The sequence below is a fragment of the Podarcis tiliguerta genome (assembly GCF_965153285.1).
Source record: "Podarcis tiliguerta genome assembly, chromosome: 6".
Classification (NCBI taxonomy): Eukaryota; Metazoa; Chordata; class Lepidosauria; order Squamata; family Lacertidae; genus Podarcis; species Podarcis tiliguerta.
Genome location: NC_139539.1, coordinates 36,877,761 through 36,903,879, shown reverse-complemented (window position 1 = coordinate 36,903,879; position 26,119 = coordinate 36,877,761). Strand labels below are relative to the sequence as shown.

At 44.9% G+C, this 26,119-nt stretch overlaps 1 protein-coding gene and 1 long non-coding RNA gene across 3 annotated transcripts in view; both read right to left on the bottom strand.

Annotated features, from left to right (window-relative positions):
- The window catches only part of LOC310679408, a 279,663-nt gene that overhangs the window by 132,137 nt on the left and 121,407 nt on the right, over nucleotides 1–26,119 (bottom strand). The gene's annotated exons all lie outside the window — the stretch shown is intronic.
- Nucleotides 1–26,119, bottom strand: part of LAMB3 (laminin subunit beta 3) — a 53,031-nt gene that overhangs the window by 1,823 nt on the left and 25,089 nt on the right. For both annotated transcript variants that reach the window (XM_083444249.1, XM_083444248.1), the window contains 17 exons: nucleotides 24,737–24,919; nucleotides 23,675–23,738; nucleotides 22,783–22,970; nucleotides 21,077–21,197; nucleotides 19,868–20,056; nucleotides 19,120–19,275; nucleotides 15,395–15,591; nucleotides 14,350–14,461; nucleotides 13,708–14,080; nucleotides 12,085–12,245; nucleotides 10,246–10,454; nucleotides 8,662–8,865; nucleotides 7,704–7,848; nucleotides 3,682–3,889; nucleotides 1,998–2,139; nucleotides 951–1,127; nucleotides 152–305 (listed from right to left, as the gene is read on the bottom strand). In XM_083444249.1, the coding sequence (XP_083300375.1) occupies nucleotides 152–305; nucleotides 951–1,127; nucleotides 1,998–2,139; nucleotides 3,682–3,889; nucleotides 7,704–7,848; nucleotides 8,662–8,865; nucleotides 10,246–10,454; nucleotides 12,085–12,245; nucleotides 13,708–14,080; nucleotides 14,350–14,461; nucleotides 15,395–15,591; nucleotides 19,120–19,275; nucleotides 19,868–20,056; nucleotides 21,077–21,197; nucleotides 22,783–22,970; nucleotides 23,675–23,738; nucleotides 24,737–24,919 (2,983 nt within the window). The remainder of the gene's footprint in view (nucleotides 1–151; nucleotides 306–950; nucleotides 1,128–1,997; nucleotides 2,140–3,681; nucleotides 3,890–7,703; nucleotides 7,849–8,661; nucleotides 8,866–10,245; nucleotides 10,455–12,084; nucleotides 12,246–13,707; nucleotides 14,081–14,349; nucleotides 14,462–15,394; nucleotides 15,592–19,119; nucleotides 19,276–19,867; nucleotides 20,057–21,076; nucleotides 21,198–22,782; nucleotides 22,971–23,674; nucleotides 23,739–24,736; nucleotides 24,920–26,119) is intronic.

Below are 26,119 nucleotides of genomic sequence, written 5' to 3'. Positions count from 1 at the left end.
ACTGCTTTTGACTTTAGTAGGATTCTACTTATTCTAGAGATAAAATTAATCCAAAGAGAACCTTTAGTTCTTTACAAATCTGTAATCCTGTGTGGTCAGGCAAGGCAGAGAAAATTACTGTGAGGTCAGCTATAAGTCATGCTCTCCTTACCTCCCATTTTGGCCATCATACTCAAGGCTTCTGTGAACAATGCGCTGGCCTCCTTGTGGGCATTTTGGATCCGAGCCCCTTGCTCTCCCAGGTTTGATCCTTGTCCCATCCTCCTCTTAATTTCTGCATATTTTTGTCTCACCTGTTCAAATCTCTGTGAAGAAATTGAGGGAACAGGCTAAAGTCACACATCTGATGGCTCTATCATGTGGATGCCATAGAATTTCCAATATCCCAACCTCCACTACAATATCCCCCAATGTTCTGGAGCAGATCTGTGGAAGGTGCAGAGGGTGCAAAGAGGAGGAAGGGGGAAATTCCATTGCTCAAGCACAAATCCTTGCACTAATAGAACAAGTGCATTGAATATACCCCTGTATAATTAGATCAAAGGATTATGAACAAAGATGAGCTGAGGCTGACAACTGCATGTGATATGTAAAATGCTCTTTAAACAACCCAATTCTATGAATTCCATCAGTTCCTCAGTGGTCTGTTGTTTAGGACTATAATTGAACCAAGCATGGAAAGCTGGACAAGCAAAAGAGAGAAGGTATGTACACACTATATTATAGTGAGGCACCATGCCATCGTCATGAATAACCACCAAACTGGGAGCAGAATTCAAAGCAGCTCCCAAAAGATATTGGCCAGGGCTGCTTGACTAATATTGCACCCCAGAGCATGCAAACAACTACAGGAAACACAGTGATATGTTTTCCTTGAATCACAATGTGACAGCTTTAAAATGAAGGGGGGAAGAAACATTGTAGTGTCTGGAAGCTCCCATTTCCCATACCTGCTGAGTGCTCCTTGCTTGCTCACTGGCTTCTCCTGCTTTTTGCTGAGCATCAGCAGCCAACAACAGGTTCTGCTTTGCATTAAGCTGCAGCTGGGCAAGTCTCCCAGTGAAACCATCCAGCTGACCAGTGATGTCCTGCACACGCTTCTCAGCTGGATTAAGGACAGCCTGGATCTGAGCATCCCAAAAGAGGAAACATTTAGCAATGAAAATTCTTGTCCCTGAAAAAATATATTCATTGCAAAAACTTTGTTCTACTCAAGAATCTATGGAAATCACCAACTTTTTTGGGACCAACAGGCACACTTCAAATATTTAGACTGCTATGGGTGCTAGTTCTAAAATGGTGGTTGTTAGGACGTGGCAGAATACAAAATGGCTGGCAGAACACAAAACTGAAGCGCGTCCAGACATTACTGATTTCTGCCTCCTGCTCCCCCAAGAACCTCCTGCTTGCCATAGGAAGTCACCCATGCCCTGCTAATCTCAATGGTGGAGATTGCACAATATTGATTATGTATACACACACACACACACGATGCTGTTGTTGTCTAATAAAAACAGAGCATTCCCCAGAACCAGGGAAAATATGTGTGTACAAAAATATACTCTCTTGCATGAAAAAATGCAAGACGGCCAACAACTGCCCATGTCCTCCCAGTTGGCAATCCATGTCGCAGGAAATAATGAAGACACTTAACATAAAAACATTCAGTCCCATTTCAAGTCTGGATAAGCTAAGTGTTTAGGGTTAGAATAGTTGACATTACCTGGACTGTGCAAGGGAAGGGAAGTTATGATGCTCTGAGTCTGAAATCAATCTTTATAATGTTATGCCTTTAAATAGGTAATGTGCTTTATTGTTTCTGTCCACCTTCACAGAAGGTGTTCCACCTTCACAGAACTTCTTCTTTTTTTAACATGAGTCATCGACAGAACAATAAAGATGTATTTGGGCCTGGAGGATCACAAGTCCTGCCGGCTTGCTTTAGAGTAAGCCATTCATTTGGGGGCTTCAGAGCCAGACACTCAAGTATCACTTGCCTCATTAAGGCGGTCTTGAATGAGCCGGAGGGAATAGCCAGAGCCACTGATGGTGTCCTCGGCCTCCTGAAGTGCTGTGTTTGCTTGCTTCAAATTCTCCACCACATCTTCCACATTGGCCCCAATAGCATTGGCCCGATTCCTAGGAAAATGTTAAATATATATTTATTAAAAAGAACCCCTCTGAATTCCCATCACATATTGCTACATGAAAAACAGACAGACTGGGCCAGTAAGAAGTGGGAAGTGACAGAGAGGATGGACTACAACAAGCATCTATAAATAAAAGTGGCATCCACACCATACATCTAAAGCACATTTTACTCTCAAAGGATCCTGGGAACTGTAGTTTGTTTAGAGTGCTGGGAAGTGTGGCTCTGTGAGAGGTAAACTACAGTTCCCATTATGCTTGGAGGTGCTTTGGACGTATTGTGTGTATATATATATATATATATATATATGTATATGTGTGTATATATATATATATATATATATATATATATGCATGCAGCAGGGACAAAACCTTGAGCTGCGTTCAAGCAAGATAAGCCAGCAAACTTTAATTCAGAATCTTAAGTGGTTACTGAAGTGAGTGCTAGTGAAAAATGTTGCCAGCGTAAAAGATCCCATCACTTTATGATAGCGTGGTGAGAGCTAATAACGTAATATACACCAGCTACAATATATGATCTGTCATCCAGGAAATCCTTGGCTCCCATCTCCATTCCAAGGACAAGTTTCTGCAAGATGCTAACCTTCCACACTTGCAGGGATACTCTCAGCATAGCCTCCCTGCTGCCAAGAGACATCAAAAAGGACGAGGAAGTGGGCGACTGACCACCTTTAACTCACTGGATCTGGCTGGGGATAAGTTTCACTGAAGCAAGTCACTGTGCCTCACTCAGCTGCCTCTGACCCCACCCAAGTAATTGAAAAGTTTAGGGGGGGAATCCTATACAAATAATTCAGTGCAAATACAAAAAATGTGCACATAGTAACAACAGCAGCAATTAAGTGAAGAATACGAACTCGGAGCTACCTCCCCATGCTGCTACAGCAAGCACTAAACCCAAGGACACTAGTTGCCAAAATTGTGGAAACCTTTTGGGGAAAGTGTAATTCTGAGCTCTGGTGGCTCATAACACCACCTTTTTTTGGTTATTTGGCTATATAACCTTTGATAGAATAGAGAAAATTGAACAAACTTTGTTGCATTACATTCTTCATTAAATTATCTTTCCATCGATATATAATTTTATGGTATTACTCTAAAAGAAAGTGGTGTTATGAGAGCCACCAAACCTCGGAAATACACTTTTTCCAACAGGTTTCCACAATTTTGGCCACTAGTGTAGGTGGATTGGATGCAAGGTTAATGTCTGTCCAGAAAGGGGAGCAATGTTCCTGTATTCAACCAATAGAGTGGGGTGATGCTTCAATGATGTGGCTGGCATGCTTCTACCAACAGATCTCAGTGGGTGCTAAATGAAACCACATTACATATATAGTGTCTTATTTGCATTGGTTTAAAAACTTGAGGTTTTGCGCACATGTCCCCAGGAAGCCTCAAGAAGGCAAAGAATCTTGTACTAGCTATAGGGCAGGACCTTTCTTCTGAATAATATCTACAAACAGGTTCCATCACTCTCCTTACATGATCCAACAGTACTAAAGGCCTCTTTACCTGGCTTCTTCTGCCTGCTGCTGAAGCTGTCTGGCCTTAGCAACATCCCCAGCCGTTTGGGAAATGAATGTCTCAGGGCACTGCAGCTTAGCTGCCAGGCTCTGAATCTCATTCATTTTCCTGAGGACTGTGGCAGTGTCAGCGGGAAGGTGAAGGGAGAGGACGTAATCGCTGACCTGCTGGATGGTAGCAGCATCAGTATCTGGATCTGCAAAGATAAGAGTGGAAAAAAGTCAAGTCGAGGCCAAGTGAGAGTATATATCTTATTCAACAAACCAGAAGCTTCCTTGAAGCAAATCAAACACTGGGTCGCTAGGGAAAGCCAGATCTGCTGCTCTTCCAAATAAAATTACAGGACAAATATTGGTGCAAAGACACACACATCTCATCTTCACCTATGTTCACTCCAAACTCTTGTCCTTACTGTTATTTTTTCCTTGGAGATGGAAGGAAACACTGTTGTCCAATCATGGCTATGGTAAAATCCAGGATTCGCCCAGGATTTCAGAAAACAATCTGAAGAAACTGAACTCAGGCAGGCCACAGCCCTATTCAGGTGTTGTGCCTCCATCATATGAGGAGGAAGGGATCTGGAGAAGGGAGCCTCCACAACATGTCGCCTCCACAACATGTGACACAGGCTAAAGCTCTGTGTGATCAGGGTTTGAAATCATACAAGGAGCCCAAAGGCATAAAGCAGACTCTGAGATTCAGACCTTCTAGTTGTGACACCTGGAGAGCAGTGGGGACACAATGCAAGGAGCATGGCTAATGAACATGGCTCCATTCTCCTGTGATTATTAGAACCACACAAAGGCTTTTTCTCCTGAACAGGGCTTGTGTGAGTCTAGGAATTAAAGGCATAACTGAGGCCAGTTAAGCCATGGGATGTTGATGGGCCGGGAAATGGAGGGAGAGAATGAGAATTGGCCTGTGTGGGTGTGTCAAACTGTTTATAGTATCCTTGAGCTCAGCATTAGGAAATGACCCTCTCCATCCTATTTTATACTCCTCCAAGCTCTTTATCAATCCTGACTCGTTTGCAACTGTATAGCACAGTGAGAGGAGGGTGGAAAGAAAAAGTAGGTCCATTGCCACCTCCAACCAACACTCAAAGGGTTCCTGTTCTAGACTGTACAAAGCACTGACAAGGAGCATTCCTGTTAGGATGTGGGTGATACACTAGGGGGGAAATGTGTTGTAGGTTCCCACTGGTTCCTTATATTAGCAAAGCCAGAAATGTTCAAAAAAACAAGCAAGCAGATTGAAGAGAGAACATAAGGGTGCTAAGAAGAAATTCAGGAAGCGTCAGAAGCTAACAGTTAAGGGGGAAACTAGGCATGGACATCAAACTGTCACCATTTTGCGGGAAGGTTTCAAGCGCATACTGTACATTTAAGTTCACACAATCCAATTGGATTAACACACTCTGTCACCCTAGTGCAACAAATCGACTTTATAAAAGAATCAGCCTCTTTGCAGTTTGGAAAGTGAAGGAAATGCAATGAAAAGGGTGGGATGAATGAACGATTAACAGGAGGCTATAAAAACACCCCACAAGCAAATCAGGATAAACACAGGACAAATTCTCAATGTTGTATAACCATCTCACACGCAAATCAGAACAAATGCTCAGTAAAGACTGCATAGAGTCTAACCTCTGCATAAGCTTTGTGCAAGAAAATCCAGGTGAATTCTAAATAAGCAGGTTGTCTGGAGGAGTTCTGAGTTAACATTCCAGTTGTGTAGACATTCCCCTTTTGAATCTGGCCACCCTAGCTGTCAGCAGCACTTCTTATTCTCTCTACATGTAGACATTTTTCAAAGCAGCAGGAGTTAACTGGTCCATCACTCTCTGCATCTGCCACATCTGAGATGTCTCAACATTTCATGATTTATTCTCACAACCAAAGTATCCCACCCTCTCAGTATTCTCCCCTAGATACTTGTCAAATCACAGCCTTCATGCTTGTCAGTGTGCACTGCTCAGGGAGAAGTCTCGAGCAAGAGATGGGGATTTAGAGAGAGCGCTATTCAAATAGGCAAGTTGTTATATATAGGCTTCTAGCAAAATAATATTAACTAATGATAATGCATGACTTTAAAAAAAAGGATTGAGGAGCACATTTTCATGCTAAATAATGCCTGCAATTTAAAAGCAAATGTGTTAAAATGCATAAGGAAGAAATCACCCAAGAAGATGATTGGACGATTAAATACTCAGAAATATAGTCCATTGTATTCAGCAGAGCTTACTCTAAAGTAAGAGTCCCAAGGGCTAAAGCCTAACAGTGAAATCCCATATGTATCCACTCAGGAATAAGTCCTATTGAAGTTAGCTGGCATAGGTTTGTAGCCTGAGGAATTCAACTAAGGCCTAATCAGATTAGACCCAATTAAGTTAATGAACTCAAGTTAGTCATGCCTATTAACTTCAGTGAGCCTAGTCTGAGTAGGACTAGTGGTTAATATCTTCTTCTTCTTCTTTACACATTGGTCTCCCCTGAAGAAGATGCTGGGCAGATACCCATGTCTGAATTTATTTTTTTCAGGGGTGGGCAACTGAAGAACCACTAAGTCAATTAGAGATGACAGGAGAGGAACTTCTAGCAAAACAATACAAATTAGCAGGTCACAAATTCCAGATACTCTCATACACCCAGGAGCTCAAATGTGAAAATGTTCACCTCCAAACAAAAAAATAAGCCATGGCACCAAATCAGCTTCCTTATCATGGGATTGGTTAGTAGCACCTATGTGTTGCTGGGGAACAGGGGTGGGTGGGAAGGAAGAGCCAGGGATAGACTCTTCTCTGTAATGGTCCCAGATCCCTGGAACAGCTTCCCTAGGAAAATATGCATGGCTCCCTTCTTTGTCTACAGTTACCTCACTGAATTACTGTCAGCATTTGCATCCTAGAATTGGTAGGAACCTCAAAGCGCATCAAGTCAAACCCTCCTGCTTTGCCCGAAGTTGTGTGAAACTGTAATGTCAGAATGCCACCGATATATTTGAAGGTAAGGCCCCCATTGACCAAACTTTTGCAACTAGATCCTGGGCTGGCATATCCTTTCTCTTAAATGCACTCCTGCACTGCCAGTACAACTTTTCTACCACATGCCCTTTACTCAAAAGTAAACTCCCACATGTTTTAAGGCTAACTTGGGAAGTAGTCCAGCTCATAACCATTTGGATAAAGCTTTTGTGCGTAACCACTATGATGCACAATGGATTCTATTTCCGTACCAGCGGGCAGGAGACACAGACCAATCGACAAAAGATATTGAGCAAGGAAAATACAAGCAGGAAGAATGGTTTTGTAACAGCCATCCTCGAATAGCGGCAAATTTGCTGTATGCTTTTCATCTGCTGTATTTGTCTCTGAAGGGCTTGGAGGAAGTCTTGCCTGCTATCTAATGTTTTTTCCTTTCCCCAGCAACAGCTAGCTGCTATCTATCTGGTCTTAGCATACATTTTAGAACTACTCATATTCCTGTAAGCATGAAACTTTTTATTTTATTTTTTTTAAATAATATTTTATTTTCCACATTCAATAAACAAAAAAAAAGAACAAATCGACAAACACATCAAAAGGAAAAAAGCAAAAGAGAAACAATACATACATTATACAAAAACAAAAAGAAAAATGAAAACGGTAAGAATAAAAGAGTTAAAAACAAATATTGTATCATTGTATTCTTCAGCATTAACTTGGGTCTGCGACTTCCCCATGCCTTCCCACTCTGTATTCTAGGTCTTATATTCTGGTAGTAAACTCTTTCCCTCTGGCGTATCTTTGGTTCAGATTAATATTATTGTCTTATTTATCCTTACATTTCCCTATGTCTTGTTAAATATACTTTCTTTAACATTAAGCATGAAACTTTTTAATCAATGAATTGGTCCAATGAATAGAACTTGATCATTTGCTTCATGTAGGTGTGTTTTATGAGAAAGCTGACCATTTTAAAGATAATGTAATGGCAAGTAATCAAAGACAGAAGTTTCATGCATAGACTTACCTGACAGGAAGTTGCGAACCTGGTAGATGAACTGCTGGGTGCGATGGATGTCTCCCTCTATCTGGGCCCTAGTTGAAGTCATTTGGTCTCCCAGGCTCTGGGCATTAGTCTGAATTTGGCCAACAGCTATTTCTGCAGCTCTGATCTATGTCAAACAACATGCAAGGCAGAGTCAGTTTCTAAGATCCTAAACTGGTGCCAGAGTGTCATTCATCCATACTTTCAATCTCCCTGTTTCTTAATTACCCAGTGCTTCCTAGTATTTCAGAAACAAAAAAAATGTGTTTTTATAGTGAAAAATGTAGACATTGAGGAAGAAAATGAATGGTGCCATTGCCTTCTCTGCAACAACCAACAGGCACTCAGAACACAGATATTTGTTTCTGCACAATCCCACTATGGCATCACAACAACATGCATTATGCACATTCACAAGCAGGTTCTCATTTGCTCCACACACCATATTTTTGTTCAGGAAGAGGACACACCCAAGATGCTTCTTGGATGTTTCACTTTCAGCTGTTGTGCTGGTTCAGAGACAGCCAACCTGGTGCCTTCCAGGTGCTTCTCAATGACAACTCCAATTATCCCTGAATGTTAACGAGGCTGGCTAGGGCTGATGAAAGCCTGAGTCCAATCACTTCTGGAAGACACCCTGCCCTGTGCAGTGTACCTGTCAGACAGGGCACCCTCACAAAGCAATATTCGCCAGGTGGATCTCCCAAACTGAAAAGTTACCTGGGCAGAGTTTAAAACTGAAGGAATGCTGTTTGATGTAGGGTGTCGTGACAAACATGTTCACATGTTCACAAAAAGCCACACAACACAAGTCATACATTTTCCTTGGCAATTGCAAAAGAGCTTTCACTCTTTGTCTCCCAAGAAAGCAAAGGTAGGAGCTCTCCTTTTCCTTTCTACACACACACACACACACACACACACACACACACACACACACCATCTGTGTAGTCTCCTGAAGTCGGATATTTAAGTTGTGGATATCTTGGGAGGTTTTCGTGGCAGTTTGGATGGAACTTCCAGAAAGTGAGAACACTCCAGTACAGCTCCGACCAGGGCCACATCCAGTTGTGTTTTGCTGTGGACATACTTCTCCAGGACATTCTCCAGGGCTGCAAATCTCTGACCTAATGCCACTGCAAATCTAAACATAGAAGCCACACAATCAGTTAAATTATGCCTTCAATAATACAAAACTCAAAAATGATTCAGGGAGCTACTATCTTCATGCACTTATGGTACAGCACATCCGCTGATGCACAGCACCCAGCTTTAGATGCCCAAATGGCGACAACATAAAAGGCAATCAAAGAAGAAGGCTCTATGGGATGGCCAAGGCCCTTGACATGTAGAGAGCTCACTGCTGGTTGGAGATGACCCAGAAGACATTTTCCACTGGGAGGGGCACACAGATAGCTCAAAGGACTGCTTGGGAGTCAGTGGGGGTGGGATGGGGAAGGGGAAAAGGAGTCGCAATGATACATGAAGGGAGGAGGGCGGGTCACTTTTTTCCAGTCTGTGTCCGTTTTGCACCTGCTCATTCTTAAGTCCATTCCATCCAATTTCCTGCAGCTAATTGACAGCCAGTGCAATTCTTCCAGCAACGGGGTAACATGATAGCAAAAGGTGACCAGAGCAGCCTCCACATCTTACACTAGCTGCAGTTTCCAGGTCAACCTCAAGGGCAGCCCCAAAGAGAGAGCTGAACATTGCTGTTCTGCTTTAATACTTCATACACAAATAATGCTTTGGATTCTCATAATTATTAAGTAAAATTTCCCAGAAAGGGATTAAAAGCACTGCCACAGCAGCAAGCTAAACCATTTGCAGCCCCACGGAGCCACAAATGGACAGGGCAACTGTTGTAAGCCCTACCTTTTCTTACTACATTCCAGTCACACAAAATCCAGAGATTTCTACACACACACTATATCTACATATTCCTCCATCCTGGCAAGCAAAAGGCAGGCCAGGCCAAAGCATCAAGGGGCGCAGTTCTTGGCTGGTGAAGGAACATGGCCTGGAAAGTGTCTCAAGGGACAGAGAGTCAATGGGTGCTGCCTTGGGTATTTGGGTTGGAGGTCCTTCACCCTTACTCCAGGAAGAAAGCAGACATCCTCTCCCCACCCCAACTACGAACAACTGTAGGGTTCACAGGAGAGAAAGAGATCCAGAGGCAGTTGAGATTCCTGATATCCCCAATGCCTCCACACCCATAGATTTCATTTGAGAGCACTTGCGCTGAAATGCAGCAAGATTAGATGGGTGATTTTTCATGGAAACTGGAGATGCTGGCATCAGTCTCCATGGCAATAGTAGAACTGCAGAAAAGAGGAATAAAAAAACCCAATAACAATAACAGACTTTGGCCCCAAACAACCTTCCGCCTCATTAGTCTGCAGCCATTATTGGGCTGCAGTCAGAACAATAGGAAGCAGTGTTCACTGGGTAACAATTTATGAGGCAAATTGAGCAACAATGCTATGCAGTGGCACCTTTGGCAGAGATTAACTGCTGGCTTCACCTTATTAATGGCAGGAGTCAAGTTTGGAGAGAAGGCCATTTCAGCCTGCAGAGCCTCCAGTCCCGACCCATGGCTTGCAAGATCACTCTCTAGCTCCTCAGCACTCTGCCTGTTTCCCACAGACTGGGCCAGCAGCCTGGAAGAGCCAGCTATGCGCAAGCTGGCATTGGAAGATGTCTGATGCGCAGAGCTGAGTGTCTTGAATGCTCCTAGGGAAACAAAGGGAAAAAATGATGTTTAGATGGCTTAGTGACTCACAATGCAGCTTTCCTTTCCAAGGCCTCCTGGTATAGAGTTCTACCTTGAAAAAAGGAGGAAGGAGGATCTGCCAGAGCAGTGAATCACAAGGACACCAGCTGAAAAGCACTTGCCAATCGCCATTCACATGAAACTGCTTAATGGCTGTTTTTCTCTTGCATTAGTGTTTTGTTTTGAAAATGTATTATACAAAGCGAAGCTGTACTGTACAAGGTATAGTAGAGATGTGCCTCTGCCACCTGCAGCTCCAAGATTCACATCAGAACTCAGCAAGCTGAGGTATGTGGTCCGACACACCTCCTTCCTTCCATCAGGGTTCAGAAAAGGTTCAGAAAAGGAGGCAAAACTGAAGCTACTGCAGTAAGTGAACATATAGGTTTGAGAAAGTGCTGGAGGATCAGTGCTGCATCCTCCTTAGCCTTCCAAAGTAAATATATTACAGTGGTACCTCGGGTTACATACGCTTCAGATTACATATGCTTCAGGTTACAGACTCCACTAACCCAGAAATAGTGCTTCAGGTTAAGAACTTTGCTTCAGGATGAGAACAGAAATCATGCTCTGGTGGCGCGGCAGCAGCAGGAGGCCCCATTAGCTAAAGTGGTGCTTCAGGTTAAGAACAGTTTCAGGTTAAGAACGGACCTCCGGAACGAATTAAGTACTTAACCTGAGGTACCACTTTACATCCAGAGTTGCCATCACACTTCACCTACAGCAAAATCCGGAAGCTAATTTGGAGCTTCCTAATCAAGGGAAACATCCAGTGATTTTCAAGGGAAGCAAAAAAAAGTTTCAATCAGACTGGTGATAATTCCCTGGAGGGGAGGATGTTCTGCACACTTCTAATTAGATCACCAAGCAGGAACAGAAACAAAGCATACATTTCTTGAAATGGCCTACTAATACCACTGGGGTGTGTCTGGAAAGCCTCAAAGCAGCACTTTGCTGGTAAGAACTATAGGCTGTGTGATGTGAGTGAGAAGAATAATTAGAAACGCCTTGCAGATCTGCCCGAGACTGGAGCCCGGGGTCAATTCACAAACTGAAAGTCATTCTTTTTGATGTAGAGTTGTTACGTTACTTTGAAGCACTGCAAAATCTGTTTACTAGATATGCTAGTGGGATGAGGCTACACACCCTGAGCGGTGGGGCCGGTTTCATAACACCTTTAACACAGGGGCAAAGAAGAAGAAATATATTCCATCCACAGTAGGTTGCCATTTTTAAGCAGCTGAAAACAAAAGTGCTGTGTGCAAATGACCAAAGCTTCCTCTGAGGGTCACTAGGAAATGTGCTTTTGTGAGGGTGCAATGTTGTCTCTGATATAAGCTCCTGTGCTTGGATCCACTCTTACATGCAAAGGGGCGAGGGTTGGAAGAGGAAAAATAAGAAGTGGGAAAGATTGCGAAAGTCTGACTTAAGTTGAAGATCTCTCTTCTTCAATTTCTTTCAGGCAGGACACAAAATCCACAATATGGCAAAGCCGCCCATTAATCAGATAATTGTCCGTATTTACAGTAGGAGATACAGCCGCTTATGTATGAACTGATGAATGTAGTGGTTGAAACACAGGTATTATACCTGAGACATCTGTGCTTCGGCTGGCTTCAAACTGAGCCTTCTTGTTTTGGTACTCAGTGATGATCAGAATCAGGCTTCTATCAAGATTATCCATATCTATGGATAAAGAGGATGCTTCATCCCTGAAAGGTATTTCATGTCTTAAACCTTCAATGGTCTGCCTGGAATTAACAAAACAAAACAAAACAGGATAGTTGGTTTTGGTTTCCGCCTACATCTTGTAATTTTTCTCTTTCTTTCATCCAGTGATTACTGCCCTTAAAACCTTCATGCCAACATACGCCCATGAAATCAGTGGCACTTCTTTGAAATAAAGCTTGAAGATTCTGACTCATATATCAGCCGCCGAGTACCCACTGGTATCAAATGTAGGACAACAAATGTAACGTAAGGGACAGAACAGAATTTTAATTTAATACTATTATTTGTTTGCTAATTTTCTATACAACCCTCCATCTGAGGATCACAGGGCAGTTTATAATAATTAACAGACAAGGACTGAAGTGGATGAAGTAATTAAAACAATTGATTCAAACATATAATCACTGAATGGGCAGCTGGATACCACCTTGAATGTGCACAGTGTTTCACAGATTTTATACTGTGAAACAAATGAAAGCATGTCATTAGTATTCTGTGCCCCTATGAGAGACTAAAAGACTGACTTCTTCATAGACTGCCAGTGAATCAAGGGGCTCCTGCAGACGATCTGCTTATTGAACATTCATTCCACTTTGTTTGCACAAAGTTTACACAGAGGTTAGACTATGTGAGGTCTTTCTTGAGTATTCATTCCTATCTTGTTTGCAGGGCAGTAATGTAACAATGCGGGACGCGGGTGGCGCTATGGGTAAAAGCCTCAACGCCTAGGGCTTGCCGATCGAAAGGTCAGCGGTTCGAATCCCCACGGCAGGGTGCGCTCCCGTTGCTCGGTCCCAGCACCTGCCAACCTAGCAGTTCGAAAGCACCCTCGGGTGCAAGTAGATAAATAGGGACCGCTTACTGGCGGGAAGGTAAACGGTGTTTCGTGTGCTGCGCTGGCTTGCCAGATGCAGCTTTGTCACGCTGGCCACGTGACCCGGAAGTGTCTTCGGACAGCGCTGGCCCTCGGCCTCTTAAGTGAGGTGGGCGCACAACCCTAGAGTCTGTCAAGACTGGCCCGTATGGGCAGGGGTACCTTTACCTTTTAATGTAACAATGAGCCTTCATCCTGGTTGGTTGCCTGGCATTCATATGTCTTACCCACATTTTTAAGTACATTTCCTTGTCATTTTCCTAGCCACTCTTTTTCGAGTTGGATTTGTCTCGCTAGAGCAACAGAGCACTTTAATCCAACTTCACAAACCTCCATTTACAATATGCACTTGAATCCCTCTCACAAAACAGTGGCAGTCTGGAGGCACCCAAGGAAGGATTGGCAAGGAACTAGGGCCCCTCTCTAGGTCCCCGGCAATGAAATCTTTAGCCCAAGGTGGGGCTTGAAACTGCAACCCTGAGATTAAGCATCTCATGCTCTACCCATTAAGTAGAAGAGAGACTGCTTGAAAGCATCAGAGATTGTTATCTGCATGCTTTGGACAATGCTTGCTTGCTGCCAGTAAGTAGAATGCAATTCCTGTTCACCTGATCGTAGCAATGGCATTGGCCACCTGATCCAGCCCTTGCTCCGTCAAGAGGGGGTTTCCCAGGATCCCTTGGATGAGCTGCACTTCGCCTTCTGCTTCTAAGAGGTGGGTGCTGAAGCCAGAGCTCATTGTCCCCACCTGAAGCCGCTGGGTGGAATTTTTCAAGGTGGCCTGGCGCAAGCCAAACCTATGGAGCTCATCATCATAGGCCTGGAAGCAAGGGTTGCATGCCTCACAGTGGTCATAGTTGCCACAGTAGCCCCGCTGGCACTGGTCACAGCGGTCTCCAGTAAAGCCGGGACGGCAAAGACATCTGCCTGTCAGCTTGTCACAGCCCATTTCCTCTGTGCCCTGGAAGTTGCAGTTGCAAGCTGTTGAAAGAGAACAAGAAGGGTCTGGATCCCTCAAAAATAGTCACAGGCTTTACTTGCTGGTTACAGGCTGACATTTCCGCAGTGCATCCCTCTGGCTGCTCACTCTTCTCCCCAACAGCCAGCTGTTAGAGAAGGTGGGAGATGAACTACAACCACACTGGGAGGGCCACAGGCTCCACCAGACCTGAGTTAGATGGAACAGCAAGGTGGCAAGAACCATTTAAATACCCAGTGGTTTACAGGTGGGTGCAACCTGCATTCCTTACCTCTACATCCTGTCCTGACATCTCCATAAGACTGGTCCGGACAAACCCGTACTTCAGGAGCAGAGCATGTCAGGCCCCCATAGCCTTCTCTGCATGGACACTGCCCTGTAAACTGCAGAACAAGAGAGAAGGATGCCAGGGAGGAAATCACTTTGACACAGAACTGCAGAAATAGGCCTGTTGGTCTGGAGAATAATTGAGTTCCAGAAGGGGTTTACAAAGAAAAGCTCCAACTTCGGCCTCAGCTGCTTGTTTTTCATGAGAAAGCATTTGTGGTAGGAATGGAAAAATCAGGTCAGTTTCACATGTATTTGAGCATTATGTTCAGTTTTTGGTCTGTTACATTCTACGTTTTACAGTGTTGGGATTTTTTTAATGCAAAAGAAAAATTACATTTAAATGGTACACATGTTGTACTCATCCTTCCCCTTAAATACATGGGATTGCAACCAATGCTATTCCTACTCGGAGGAGGCCCATTGAAATTGATGGACATGACCAACTCAGGCTTATTCATCTCAATGGATCTACTCTGAGTAAAAGTCAATTGGTTACCAGCCACAGTCCTGTATGCTTTTTAATGCTCCCCCACAAATATGCATTGTTGTGTGCATTTTTCCATAAAACATAAATTTCGTGTGCATTTTTAAAAACTGCCTCGCAAAATCCAGAGAAATGTGTGATCTGATGGACAGCTGCATTTTAATCCACATAGCCATCAGGGACCAGCAAATGAGGCCACTTTGCTTTAAAATGAATTTTTCCTCCATCCCTAATTCAAACAGGCAACAGCAACCCCCACGCCCAGATATACAGCCTCAGTTAGTAAAATCTGCAGAAAGCATTACCACCCAATACCACCGAATGTACTAAGTACTCTCAACGGTAGCCTAGATACTGAGCAAAACAGCTTCCCCCGCTCTCTGCAGAACTAAGAAGACAATGCCCTGATCGTGGTGCTACAAAGTGCAATGGCCCAGAATTTCCCTCTTCCCGCCCACCTCTAGAGCTGTAAGCTGCTGCACTGCTGCTTCGTGGGCCGTACCTGGTTACACTGAGGGCTGTGTGAATGCTGAGGGTCACAGTTGCAAGCCTGACAGCCCTGCCCACTTGCAATTTTCCAGTGATTGGCGGCGCATTCATCACACTTGTCTCCCACCACATTGGGGAGGCAAGAACAGCGGCCCGTCTCGTCGTCGCAGGGCACGTTGCGGCGGCTGCCTAAAACACTGCAGGCGCAATCTGGAAAACAAAGGAGCCAGCATTTGTGTCGGAACTACTGGGGGATGCTCCTGGGGTGTGCTCAGGAGTTATCAGGTCTCCTGTGAACCTGTGGGTACAGGGTGATATAGAATTAAATAGATAAAATCAAAGCTGATGAAACCCTTCAGTCCGCCAGTAGCAAAGTCATGTTCTAAAATTCTTTCCCTTCAGTGCTGGCTCCAGGTTTTGAAAGTCATGCCAATGGCAGGTGGAGCCAGGGGCAAAAGAAGGTGGGCCAATGAATGTAAATGTGACCTTTCTGCAGTAGGCTATTTTCTATATACCCCTCTCTGTCTTCCATCCAGCCAAGCAAGGGGAACGTCCAGAGGGCCAGATACGGAGGGGTGTTGGGGGCAGATTCGCCTCCAGTCCCCAGCTCTGCTATAGACTTCCTGCAACACATTGATCTGGAAGAAGGAAAGGATCTCCCTGGAAGTGTCGGTGATCCCCACCCATCTGGCTGCAGACCAGATCCTGGTGCTGTTGGAGGAAACTGATTTTCTAGACCATTTCAGTCAATGTTTAGGGCTGGTTTTAGCACAGAAACTGCTTTGGCCACCCTTCGTGACCACCTCTGTTGGGGGAGAGACAGGGGAAATGTATCCTCATGTCCTCAACCTCTCATCAATGTGTCCTTGATGTCTCACAGGCTTTCAATACCATTGGCCACGGTATCTGGGGCAGATGTCTGAGTTGAGGGCAGCACCACTTACGGTGGTTCCAGTCCTACTTGGACAGACCTTTCCAAAGGGTGGTGCTCAGGGAGTGCTCTTCAACACTATGAAGCCTTCAATGTGGGGTTCCTCATGGTTCAATTTTATCCCCCATGCTGTTTAACATCTACATGAAACTGCTGGGTGGGGTCACCCAGAGCTTTGGAGTACATTGTCAGCAATATGCTGACAAAACACAGCTCTACTTCTCCTTTACATCTGCAGATGCGGCAGTGGGCGGGTGCTGGCTCCCCACTTGAGGAATGCTCTCCCCAGGGAGGCTCACCTGGTGCCTTCATTACACATCTTTAGTTTGCACATCTTTAGGCACCAGGGGAAAACATTCCTCTTCTCCCAGGCCTTTGGCTAATTAAACAATCTATGGCTTTTAAAACTGTGTGACGGATGGGGTATTGTTTTCATTTGTTATCCACTTTTGTGCTATTATATTGTAAGCCCCCCTGTGCGCCTTAGATGAAGGGTGGTATAGAAATTTACTAAATCTATTCAGCATCAAATTAAGAATGAAGGCTGGTTGCTCTTCATGCTTGATGTCACCACAGACATTGCAATTATCAAAGCATGCATCTCAGACTGGAGCAGAGCATCATGAGACACCAAGGTCTGCATTTCAAATTAAGGAGATGCACTCTTTAGCAACATCACTAATCAATTACAGTTTTGAACTGAGGCTATGACAGACAGTGCCCATTACCACTCCAGATACTAGTCATATCCAAGCAGATATTGTTCCGTGAATTTAGATTTGTTTCCTCAGCACAGACCCTCCCCCCCCCTCAGCTGACCACAGGAGGTCAGGCTTCTAATGAATAATGGCAGGAACGTACAAAACTGCCTTCTATTGAGCCAGCAAACTAGTCCACCTCACACACTGACTGGCAGTAGCTCTCCAAGGTTCCATGAAGAGAACATTCCCAGCTGGAGATGCCGGGGACTGAACCTGGAACCTTCTGCATGGAAGGCATTTGCTGTGCCACTAGGCTACGGTCCTTCCCCAAGGTGATTCTGTCCAGCTATTGCTGTCATGTTCTGCGGCTGTTCTCCAAGATCAAGCTTAGCAAAGCAGCTACTGCCACCTGCTGGGAGGCAGCTGAAACCCATCAGTATAGCCACTTGCAGAGGCTACATTTCATTTTAATCTAAAGCAAGGCAAGGTCTGCCCAAGAGATTGCGACGGATAAATGAAGGTGGATCTAGAGACGTGAGATTGGTTATGTAAGCCAAGCCTCAGTTGAAACCATATGCCACAAGGGACCTGCCTGGAGGATAAGCGTTAAGATCTTCAAATCTGTGTGAAATTGAAAGAAAAACTCTTTCCCTCTTTTTCCATCTTCCTAGGGCTACGTTTTGAATGTTTCAACCTGTTCTGTTTAAAAAAACATTTTTTTTAAGGCTAGATTGCCCTTACATAGTATGCTGTTGTGGACTGGTTGAATGCAGAGAAATGATGGGAGAAATGAGCTGGGGAACCCCCAGGGGAAGGCGGCTTAGAGCCAGGGGACTAGTGGTGGGACAACAATGAGTGGTTAGAGGGAGAAGAGGAAGAAGACTGGGAGGAGGAGGTGTTGGAAGGTGAAGAGGTAACAGGGTTTAGTGAGCAGGAAGAGTCTGTGGCAGAGAGAAGTTCTTTATCAGGGGAAGAAGAGGAGGAGGAGGAGTTTGGATTTGATATCCCGCTTTATCAGTACCCTAAGGAGTCTCAAAGCGGCTAACATTATCCTTTCCCTTCCTCCCCCACAACAAACACTCTGTGAGTTGAGTGGGGCTGAGAGACTTCAAAGAAGTGTGACTCGCCCAAGGTCACCCAGCAGCTGCATGTGAAGGAGCGGGGACGCGAACCCGGTTCACCAGATTACGAGTCCACCGCTCTTAACCACTACACCACACTGGCTCTAAAGCAGGAAAGCAGGGAGGCCAAGAGAGAGAGACAACTCCAGCTGGTGAAGAGGCATGAGTGTCTCCCCCTCCTGCTGCAACAAGCTCCACCCCACCCCACCCCTGGTATCCCAGAACCAGGAGATAGCTTCACACAGGTACAGTCTCAGATTGCTTAGGGTAAACCCCAGAAAGGAGGGGACTTGGGCAGCAGTTTCAGCAACTGCTTCAAGGTGGCAAGACCTACCAGAGATGAGTTTCTATGCTCATTAGACCTGACAGCCCTGTGCAGATCCTGGTTTTTTTTGCTAATAAAGAGTTAACTCAACTTGCCCAGTGTGATTGACTGCTGGCTTGCTGGTGGTGGCTGTGTGAAAATGGTCCAGGTTTTGCTCACATTGAATTGATCTTCTCACAGCTTATGTGCTGCATCCATACTAGTGCAACAGCACAAGCAGAGCTTCACCAATATTATGGTCTCTTGAGTTACAGAGAAAGGATTACCAAAGAGGGTGGGTCCCCCATGAAGACACGTGTTTGACTGATTTGGGGCCTTTGAGGTAACTAAATAGGGGTCATGTGAGAGCTTTATAAAATTAGGAACAGTGGAGAAAGAAATGCTTGTCTCTCAAAACATGAGAATGGCTATAGGTTCCAAACAAACACAAGGGAAGAATTTGTTCACCCACTGTACAGTTTTCATGTATGGAATGAATTGTAATGGGATGTAGTGATCGCTACTAGTTTAGATAGCTTTAATCTACATATTTATCTATCTCTATCACAGTGTATAAAGGGCCCTCCCAAAGAAATAAACGTTTGATTGTTAATAAACAGCAGGAGGTGGCTATCTCCACCATGCCCACATCTAGCTTGGCGTGGTTGAAATTTGACTAACCTCTGCAACCTTGGGGGTTAGAGTTGGTTAACTGGGTGAATCCAGGCTTGCACAAATGACAACGGCCTCCTTGCACATTGTCCTTACAGACACAGCGGCCCGTCTGGGAGTCACAACTGGAGTTAGGAACAGTGCCATCTGGGTCACATTCACAAGCTAAAAAGAGAAGACATGGAATCAACAAATTTTAAAGGTACAGGCCAAAGCAAAAAGGTGTCATCAAAATCTGAGCTTTGTGTAGGGGTTTAGCATTGCCTTGTTCCTCATCATTTCTTTCTCCCACTCTTCATTTGCAGACAGGGTTGCCCATTCAGGATTCCTCTCTCTCACTTGAAATTGGCACAAAAGATTTCGGAAAACAAGCCCGTTCATTTTTCTCTGGTCAGCTGCAAGGCAGCTTTACTGCTCCTCCCTTTTAAATGCATAGGAAAATGCACTTGGAACTTGAGGATTCTAGTTCAGGGGGGAGCAAGAGGAAAGCCTCATCATCTCCTCCAGTTACCAAAATAGAGACTCAGAAAAAGAATTGTGAGTTCCAAAGATGGGACACAAGGAAGGAGGTGAAGAATCTGGAGGCGTATCTACACTTCAGAGTCAACTTAAAATACAGAAAATGTTTCTTTTGAGCACCAATCTTACAGGGGAATTCTCTCTACCATTGGAATAAGGCAGACTACATATTCAAATATTATCTTTTAAAAAAGATTATGCAAAAACTCATGAAGAAAATGCTTAAGCACCCACTTACGGAGACAAGCTTCTGGGTGATCAAGTTCAAAACGCTTATTACGGAAAAACTTGGTCTTGCAATGTTCACAGTTCCTCCCTGCCGTATTGTGCTGGCAGTCTTCACAAACGCCCCCACTCACACCCCCACTGGCTTGGTACACGGCTGGGTCAAAATGACATTTGTTAGAATGACCGTTACAGTTGCACCCTAGGAGAAAAGAGACAAAGCCATTTCTGAAACGAAGTTCAAGGAAAACAATAGTGCCTATACTTTTCAACTTCACCACTGGGTGGCGCTTGGGCCTCCCTCTTCAGTTAGTTCTACAGCAAGTGTATAAATCCATAAGGTTTATCACATTGTGGGCCCACACAGAACATGCAAAACAGCCAGAGTGCAAGGTTTAGGACTTTAGGGAACATCAATTCACCAGCACTGTTCTATACACACACGGCAATTTCCCCAAACTTGCCTGTTTTCTCCAAACTGATGGAGGTAGTTTGACAAGAAAGAGTTAGCTTCTTTGCAAATGGAAATCACAGCTCTCCTCTCATCTGCCTCAGCCTTTTAAAAAATGTTTGCTAGTAGATTCTTTTAAAGACTCCTTCCTGTACTTCTTACCTCAGCTTCCCCTTTCCCTGATCACCTCCACCCTTTTAGGAATCTGCAGATCCCATAACTGATGAGAAACCCAGTACTTTTTTCCCCTCATTTTGACTCAAGAAAATCACCATTTTACAGTTCAAATCGGGAAAACTAAATACAGTTAATGGACAAAAGTACAAAGATTCACAAAATGTTTAGGGGTATGTCTACCCCTGCACCCCCCCCCCCAAGATAAAAAAAGCATTGGAGAAACCACAATATTTCCAGTGGCTACAATGAACAAAGTATGTACAGTCAAACCTCAGTTTTCGAACGTCTCAGCTGCCAAACATTTCAGAAGCCGAACATCGAAAACCCGGAAGTGAATGCTTCTGTTTTCAAACGCGCCTCGGAAGTAGAACGGCTTCCGAGGAGTGTTTCTCAATTTCCCCCGTTGAACTTGCTGACAGCCCTTTGATCCTCGGTTTTCAGATGTTTCAGAAGTCAAACGGACTTCCGAAATGGATTACATTTGAAAACCAAGGTTCCACTGCATTTTATAAACTCCAGTTATCTCTCCAAGACAGCTTTGCTCAGTTAAAGTGCGGCCTGTTTCCCTAGGAAGTTGGATAGAGGCATACGTACTGTGACATTCGTTGGGGTTGCCATCTTCAGCGGCTCTCCATGGATGGTCATTGTAGAAAGCCGCACACTGTTCGCAGTTTGTTCCAGCAGTGTTGTGCTGGCACACACACTGTCCATTCACCTAGAAGATGCAAAGAAAGCTTTGCTTTGCGGGTAACATAGATCAGCCTGCTCTTCTACGGTATGCTATGAATTCTCACATTGTGTCTCTTCTGATTGCGGGGAGGGACATATTCTTCTGCATTCGTGCCAAATCAGAGCACTTTATATCAGAAGCAAAAGAAAAGAAAAGACCATACTGATGATCCCTGCAACTCCCAGGGCTGAAAAGCTTATCAGAGTGAATACGGCTACCATTTTAAAAAACCATACTGTGTAATCCCTCTTCTTTGTGTGTGCTGCCTCTCACAGTTCAGGCTTAACTCTGAAGTTCCTGTCTGGAAACTCCTGTTCAGTCCAAGCTGCTCCAGGCCAGACAATAAAGGAAACCATGTTGCTTTTCTATCTAGATGCAAACCACCTATAAATCAAGGTGTGGGGGTGTACTGAGGCACCCTCTCCCCCCTGCAAGAAGCCTGTCACTTTGTTTGGCTAATATTATTTGCACTCTCCTGTGCACAAAAGCAAGAGAAAACTCCCTCTCATCTGCCCTTTGCACACATTCCTCTGTGCCCCAATGGAGCCATATCCCATCTGAAGGGACCACAGAGACAGAGCATTATTTTCTTTCTCAAGTCCTTTTTGCTAGGCAGGGGTGATTCTGTCTCAGTTGCTCTTTCTTTTTCCCAGTCTTAGGTTCAGTTTCCCTCATTTCTGCAACAATGCATTTTCCTTTCAAGTCCACACAAAAATTAAAGCACATATTTGTGTGCATTTCCCCTCATTTTGTCTAATAATGCACATGCTTGCATTTTCTCTAATATAATAATGCACTTTGGTACATTATTTTCACTAATATGTTCAAGTCTGAGGCACACTTTCTGCTCGCATGTGCCTTTTTGCAGGTGGTTTTTGATTGGAAAACAGCTTTGCGACATTCAGAGAAGTGCACGTTTCAAACAGTTGCTGCGTTCTGCTGTGATTTGGTGTGAACCGTGAAATGGTGGATAGGTTCGCCTCAAGATGTGAACAAAATGGTTTTCTCCACCATCCCCATTCTCTGCTTCTGCCCATTCTCCTCTCCAAGAGCTATGATGAGGAGCTATGATGTTTACAATGAGGAGGGAAAATGAGCTACAGAATGAAGGATGTGCAAAGGAGAACATGTACACCACTCTCTGTTCTGCCCTCCCTTTCAGCCCTCTGGGCAGCCCCAGAAGCCCAGTTAGAAAGAAGCTAGTAGCTGCCTTACTAAGCCCAAAGACAGCTGGTCATTGACCTTTTAAAGATAGCCAGAAATGCAATTTGAAGCAGGCTGGTTGGCCTTTGTGCTATGCCAAATACCTTCTTTTTGTGGCTAAGGCAGAGAAGATGGCAAGACCTTTATCATCTCGGTCACTTGCACTCTGCATAATACAAGGAAACACTATCTGCTTTCCAAAAGCACAGAGGGCTTCTGGTGTATCGCTACAAACCTGTAAGGACAAATTTAACCGTCAAGAGAGGTCAGGTTGCAGAGCAGGCCTGCGAGAATCTAAGAATAGAACTGGGAAGAATAGAACTGATATACATAGATCTGTAGCAACCTTTCCCGTCCTCACCCTCACCATAACATTGTGTCCTGCAGAAGCAGCGTCCAGGGCAGCACAGCGGTCTGCATGTCCATGGCAGAAGCAGCTCCCTTTCACTTGCATCTCGTTCAAGGCATAGAAGGCACTGGGCGTGCGGTACCCCTGGTGCACAGGACGCGACAGCTGGGTGAAGTTGATTCTCAAGTTGGTGAATTGGCCCAGATCTTTTGGAGACAAGAGAAAGAGAAACAAAGGGAAACACACACACACACAGTGAGATGGGACCTAAAGCCTTTAGCTCCTGGGACAAGGACCAAGTGAGAAAGGGAGATGCGAACGCCGTTGGATGTGGTTTTCCTCTTAATACATGGAAGTACAAACAATGTAACTGTTAGGTCCCAATAACCACATTTAACAAACTGAGCCCAGCATCAGCAACTGTGATCCTTGGGCAAGTGCCTGGGCCTCCCAGGACCAAACATCACTGGCACCTGCCAGGCCAGGTGGACCTTTAAAAAGCTCGCACCACTTGCCACCTGGCACTGAGGAGCACACCAAAAGTCTGAGTGAGGCTGTCAGGACTGGAGTCAGATGCAGATCAGCACAAAAGACACAGGAACCTTAAATCACTGACCCCATTGGAATATGAAGGAGTCAAATTTATTTAAATAATTTTCACCCTGCTCTTTAGCTTAAAAGGCTCCCAGAGCAGCTTACAAAGCTCATTTCTAAGACCTGCCCTCAGGCTGATGATCTAAAAAATAGGACAAACAAGGGAAAGGGGATGCGGAAGGAGGAGCAGGAAAGTGAGCTCAGGCACCGGATTTTATAAACCAGCCACTTGGGTGCCTAAACAAGTTCTGCTCCCTGAAATCCCCCAAAAGCTTCCCCTACCCCACCCCAGCAGACACAAATAATATGTACATACTGTTGATTTTTTGGCTTTCAGGTGTCCTCATCCCAGATGCAAGACCAATGGGGTTGAACTCAACCTTAGAAGAACAGAGGAGAAAAAAATGATGGCAGTCAAAGCATGGGATTTTCTATCCTGTCATTCTAAAAGCTATCAACGGCACTTCCCAGTTAGGCAAATGCTTATTTACATTAGCACTAAAATGGCGATTTTGCACCCAATTACTACTACAAGGAAGACTATAGTCTCTTCACCCACCAAAGGAGGGTTGTGTGATACTTCCTCCCTCCCTCTCTTTGCCAAAAAGTGGCAGCAGCAATTAAAATCCCATGAAACAGATTTAAACCACAATACTTTTTTCCTTTTAAAGAAAGCCATAACACAAGCCTGCTTCATGCATTACTCACATGGAAGGGAAGCACTGAAACAAAGCACTTGTGGGACTGCATATTAAACAAACTTGTGCAGCTCCTCCAGGCTGAATTATGCGATAACTTCTGGAGTGAGAAGCCTTGTCTAGATAGACTCCCTGTATGATTTAGAACATGGATGGGGAACCTTTTTGCCACCCCACCCCCCAGGGCGGGCAGATCTGTCCCCTGCCCTACAGGCCAACTTTGATAAGTACATAGGAAGATTTACCTGACAATCACCTGGTGTTGCTATGATGTCAGATGTTTGACAAGTGGGTTGCCACACCCACTGCTGGAGGGAAAGCATCTCTAACACAGAATATCACCTCATTAATGTTACTCAACAGCTTCCCCACATGCACCAGAGGGCAGTTTTTCCAAGACAGGGGGTGGATTCCTGAGCTCAAGCATGTCTCTTAAGAAATTGTCCCCAGAGACCTGAAATCTTCTGTGCCCTAGAGCAGATAGATTGGAAGGGGCTACCTATTCTCCACAAAAAGGGCTTGCTGGGCCCTCTGGCATTTGTTGATCTGCACCTGGAAGAGTGGAAGCCAGGTGCCTTCACAGTGCAGTAAAGTCACTCTGGGGATGGCTGCTGTCAAACTAGTTAGGTCCTAGAAGTCTTAAGTCTGGTGAAATCCATTAAGCATCACATTTGCTATACCTTTCCCCCATTCTGTGCTTGAGTCTGGATGTCCTGGCAACGCACATCCTGCCAGGTCTGAGGGAGACCTCTAGAGATCCGTGGAAACGAAGTGGCACAATCTGTGGACAAGTACTGATAAATCTTCCAGGATTTGCCAAAGTCTGTAGAGTGCTCAATCACCATGCCAGTGGGCAGAGGACTCTGGAGGGACAGAGGGAAAGAGGTATCAAAGCAGACTGGACTGGACATGCCAAAATAAGATATACTTCAAAGGAGCAGGGCATTTCTCCAAGGCAGAGCATGCAAACCATCCCAAGTGAAATCCCTAGTTCACACTTCTGGTAAAAAAGGCTCACATAAAAGAAGACTGGGAAGATCTCTGCCAAAGAAATAGATGACATGGGCTCAATGGATAAATAGTCAGACCTGACATAAGGGTTTTTCCAGTGCCCCTCAGTGTTATTGTGCCTTCTCCCCCATAAAATTAAAATTAACACATCACAATATACTTGGTGCAAATGTACATGGAACAAAAATGCTTAATGTTGTGCTTGATTCTGAACTTAACAATTGATTTTCTTCTTGAAAATCTGCAGTTTCTTTAATGTAGGTTTTTCCTCCTTTCCTTGTATCTTTTTGAAAACGTTAACAAACAATGGGTTGGAATTGGATGCAGCCTAAGCCAGCAGAACAATAATAGCGTATGCCAGAGGTTTTCAACCATTTTGAATCCACAGCTCCCTTGGTCAACTACATCCATTCTGTGGTGCCCCTCTGGGGCTCAGGAACCCAGTTATGTCACCCTTTGCCTGCAGAGCTGGCAGCCTCTCACCCTTTTTCGAACACCGTCCCCTTGTGAGGTGTTCCCCCAACCTCTTCTCCTCTCTCCTTGGGAGTGCTATGGGCACCTCTGCTGCCGCCCCTGGTCTCTGAGTTGCATCCCTCCCTGCCCCAAAGAGATGTGCCTCCTCGCACTGCCCCACAGGGGCATAGGACTTGTCTGTCCATCCCCAAAAACAAGGGCTGGTGGACTGGCTGGCTGGGCACCCTTGACCAACTTGCTTGCTTACTCTGATGCCGCCTCAGCTCCTGGCAACCAGAACCCCCAATCAGACCTAGAGGCACCATTCGCCTGGGGCGCTTGTAGCCAGGGCTGCTGCAACAAACAGCTGCACAAGCCTTTGGGAGGCAGAGACACAAGAGGGCATCAGAGGAGGGAGGGAAGGAAAGGGGGACAGAGGCCAGTGTTGCCCACGGCACCCCTGACCACCATTCAAGGCACTCCAGAGTGCCATGGCACACTGGTTGAAAACTACTGGTGTATGTAATGTATCTGGAGTCCTGATAATATTCAGCTAAGCTTCCAAAGGCCATCTGAATTCAAGTTTATACCCCCAGTAA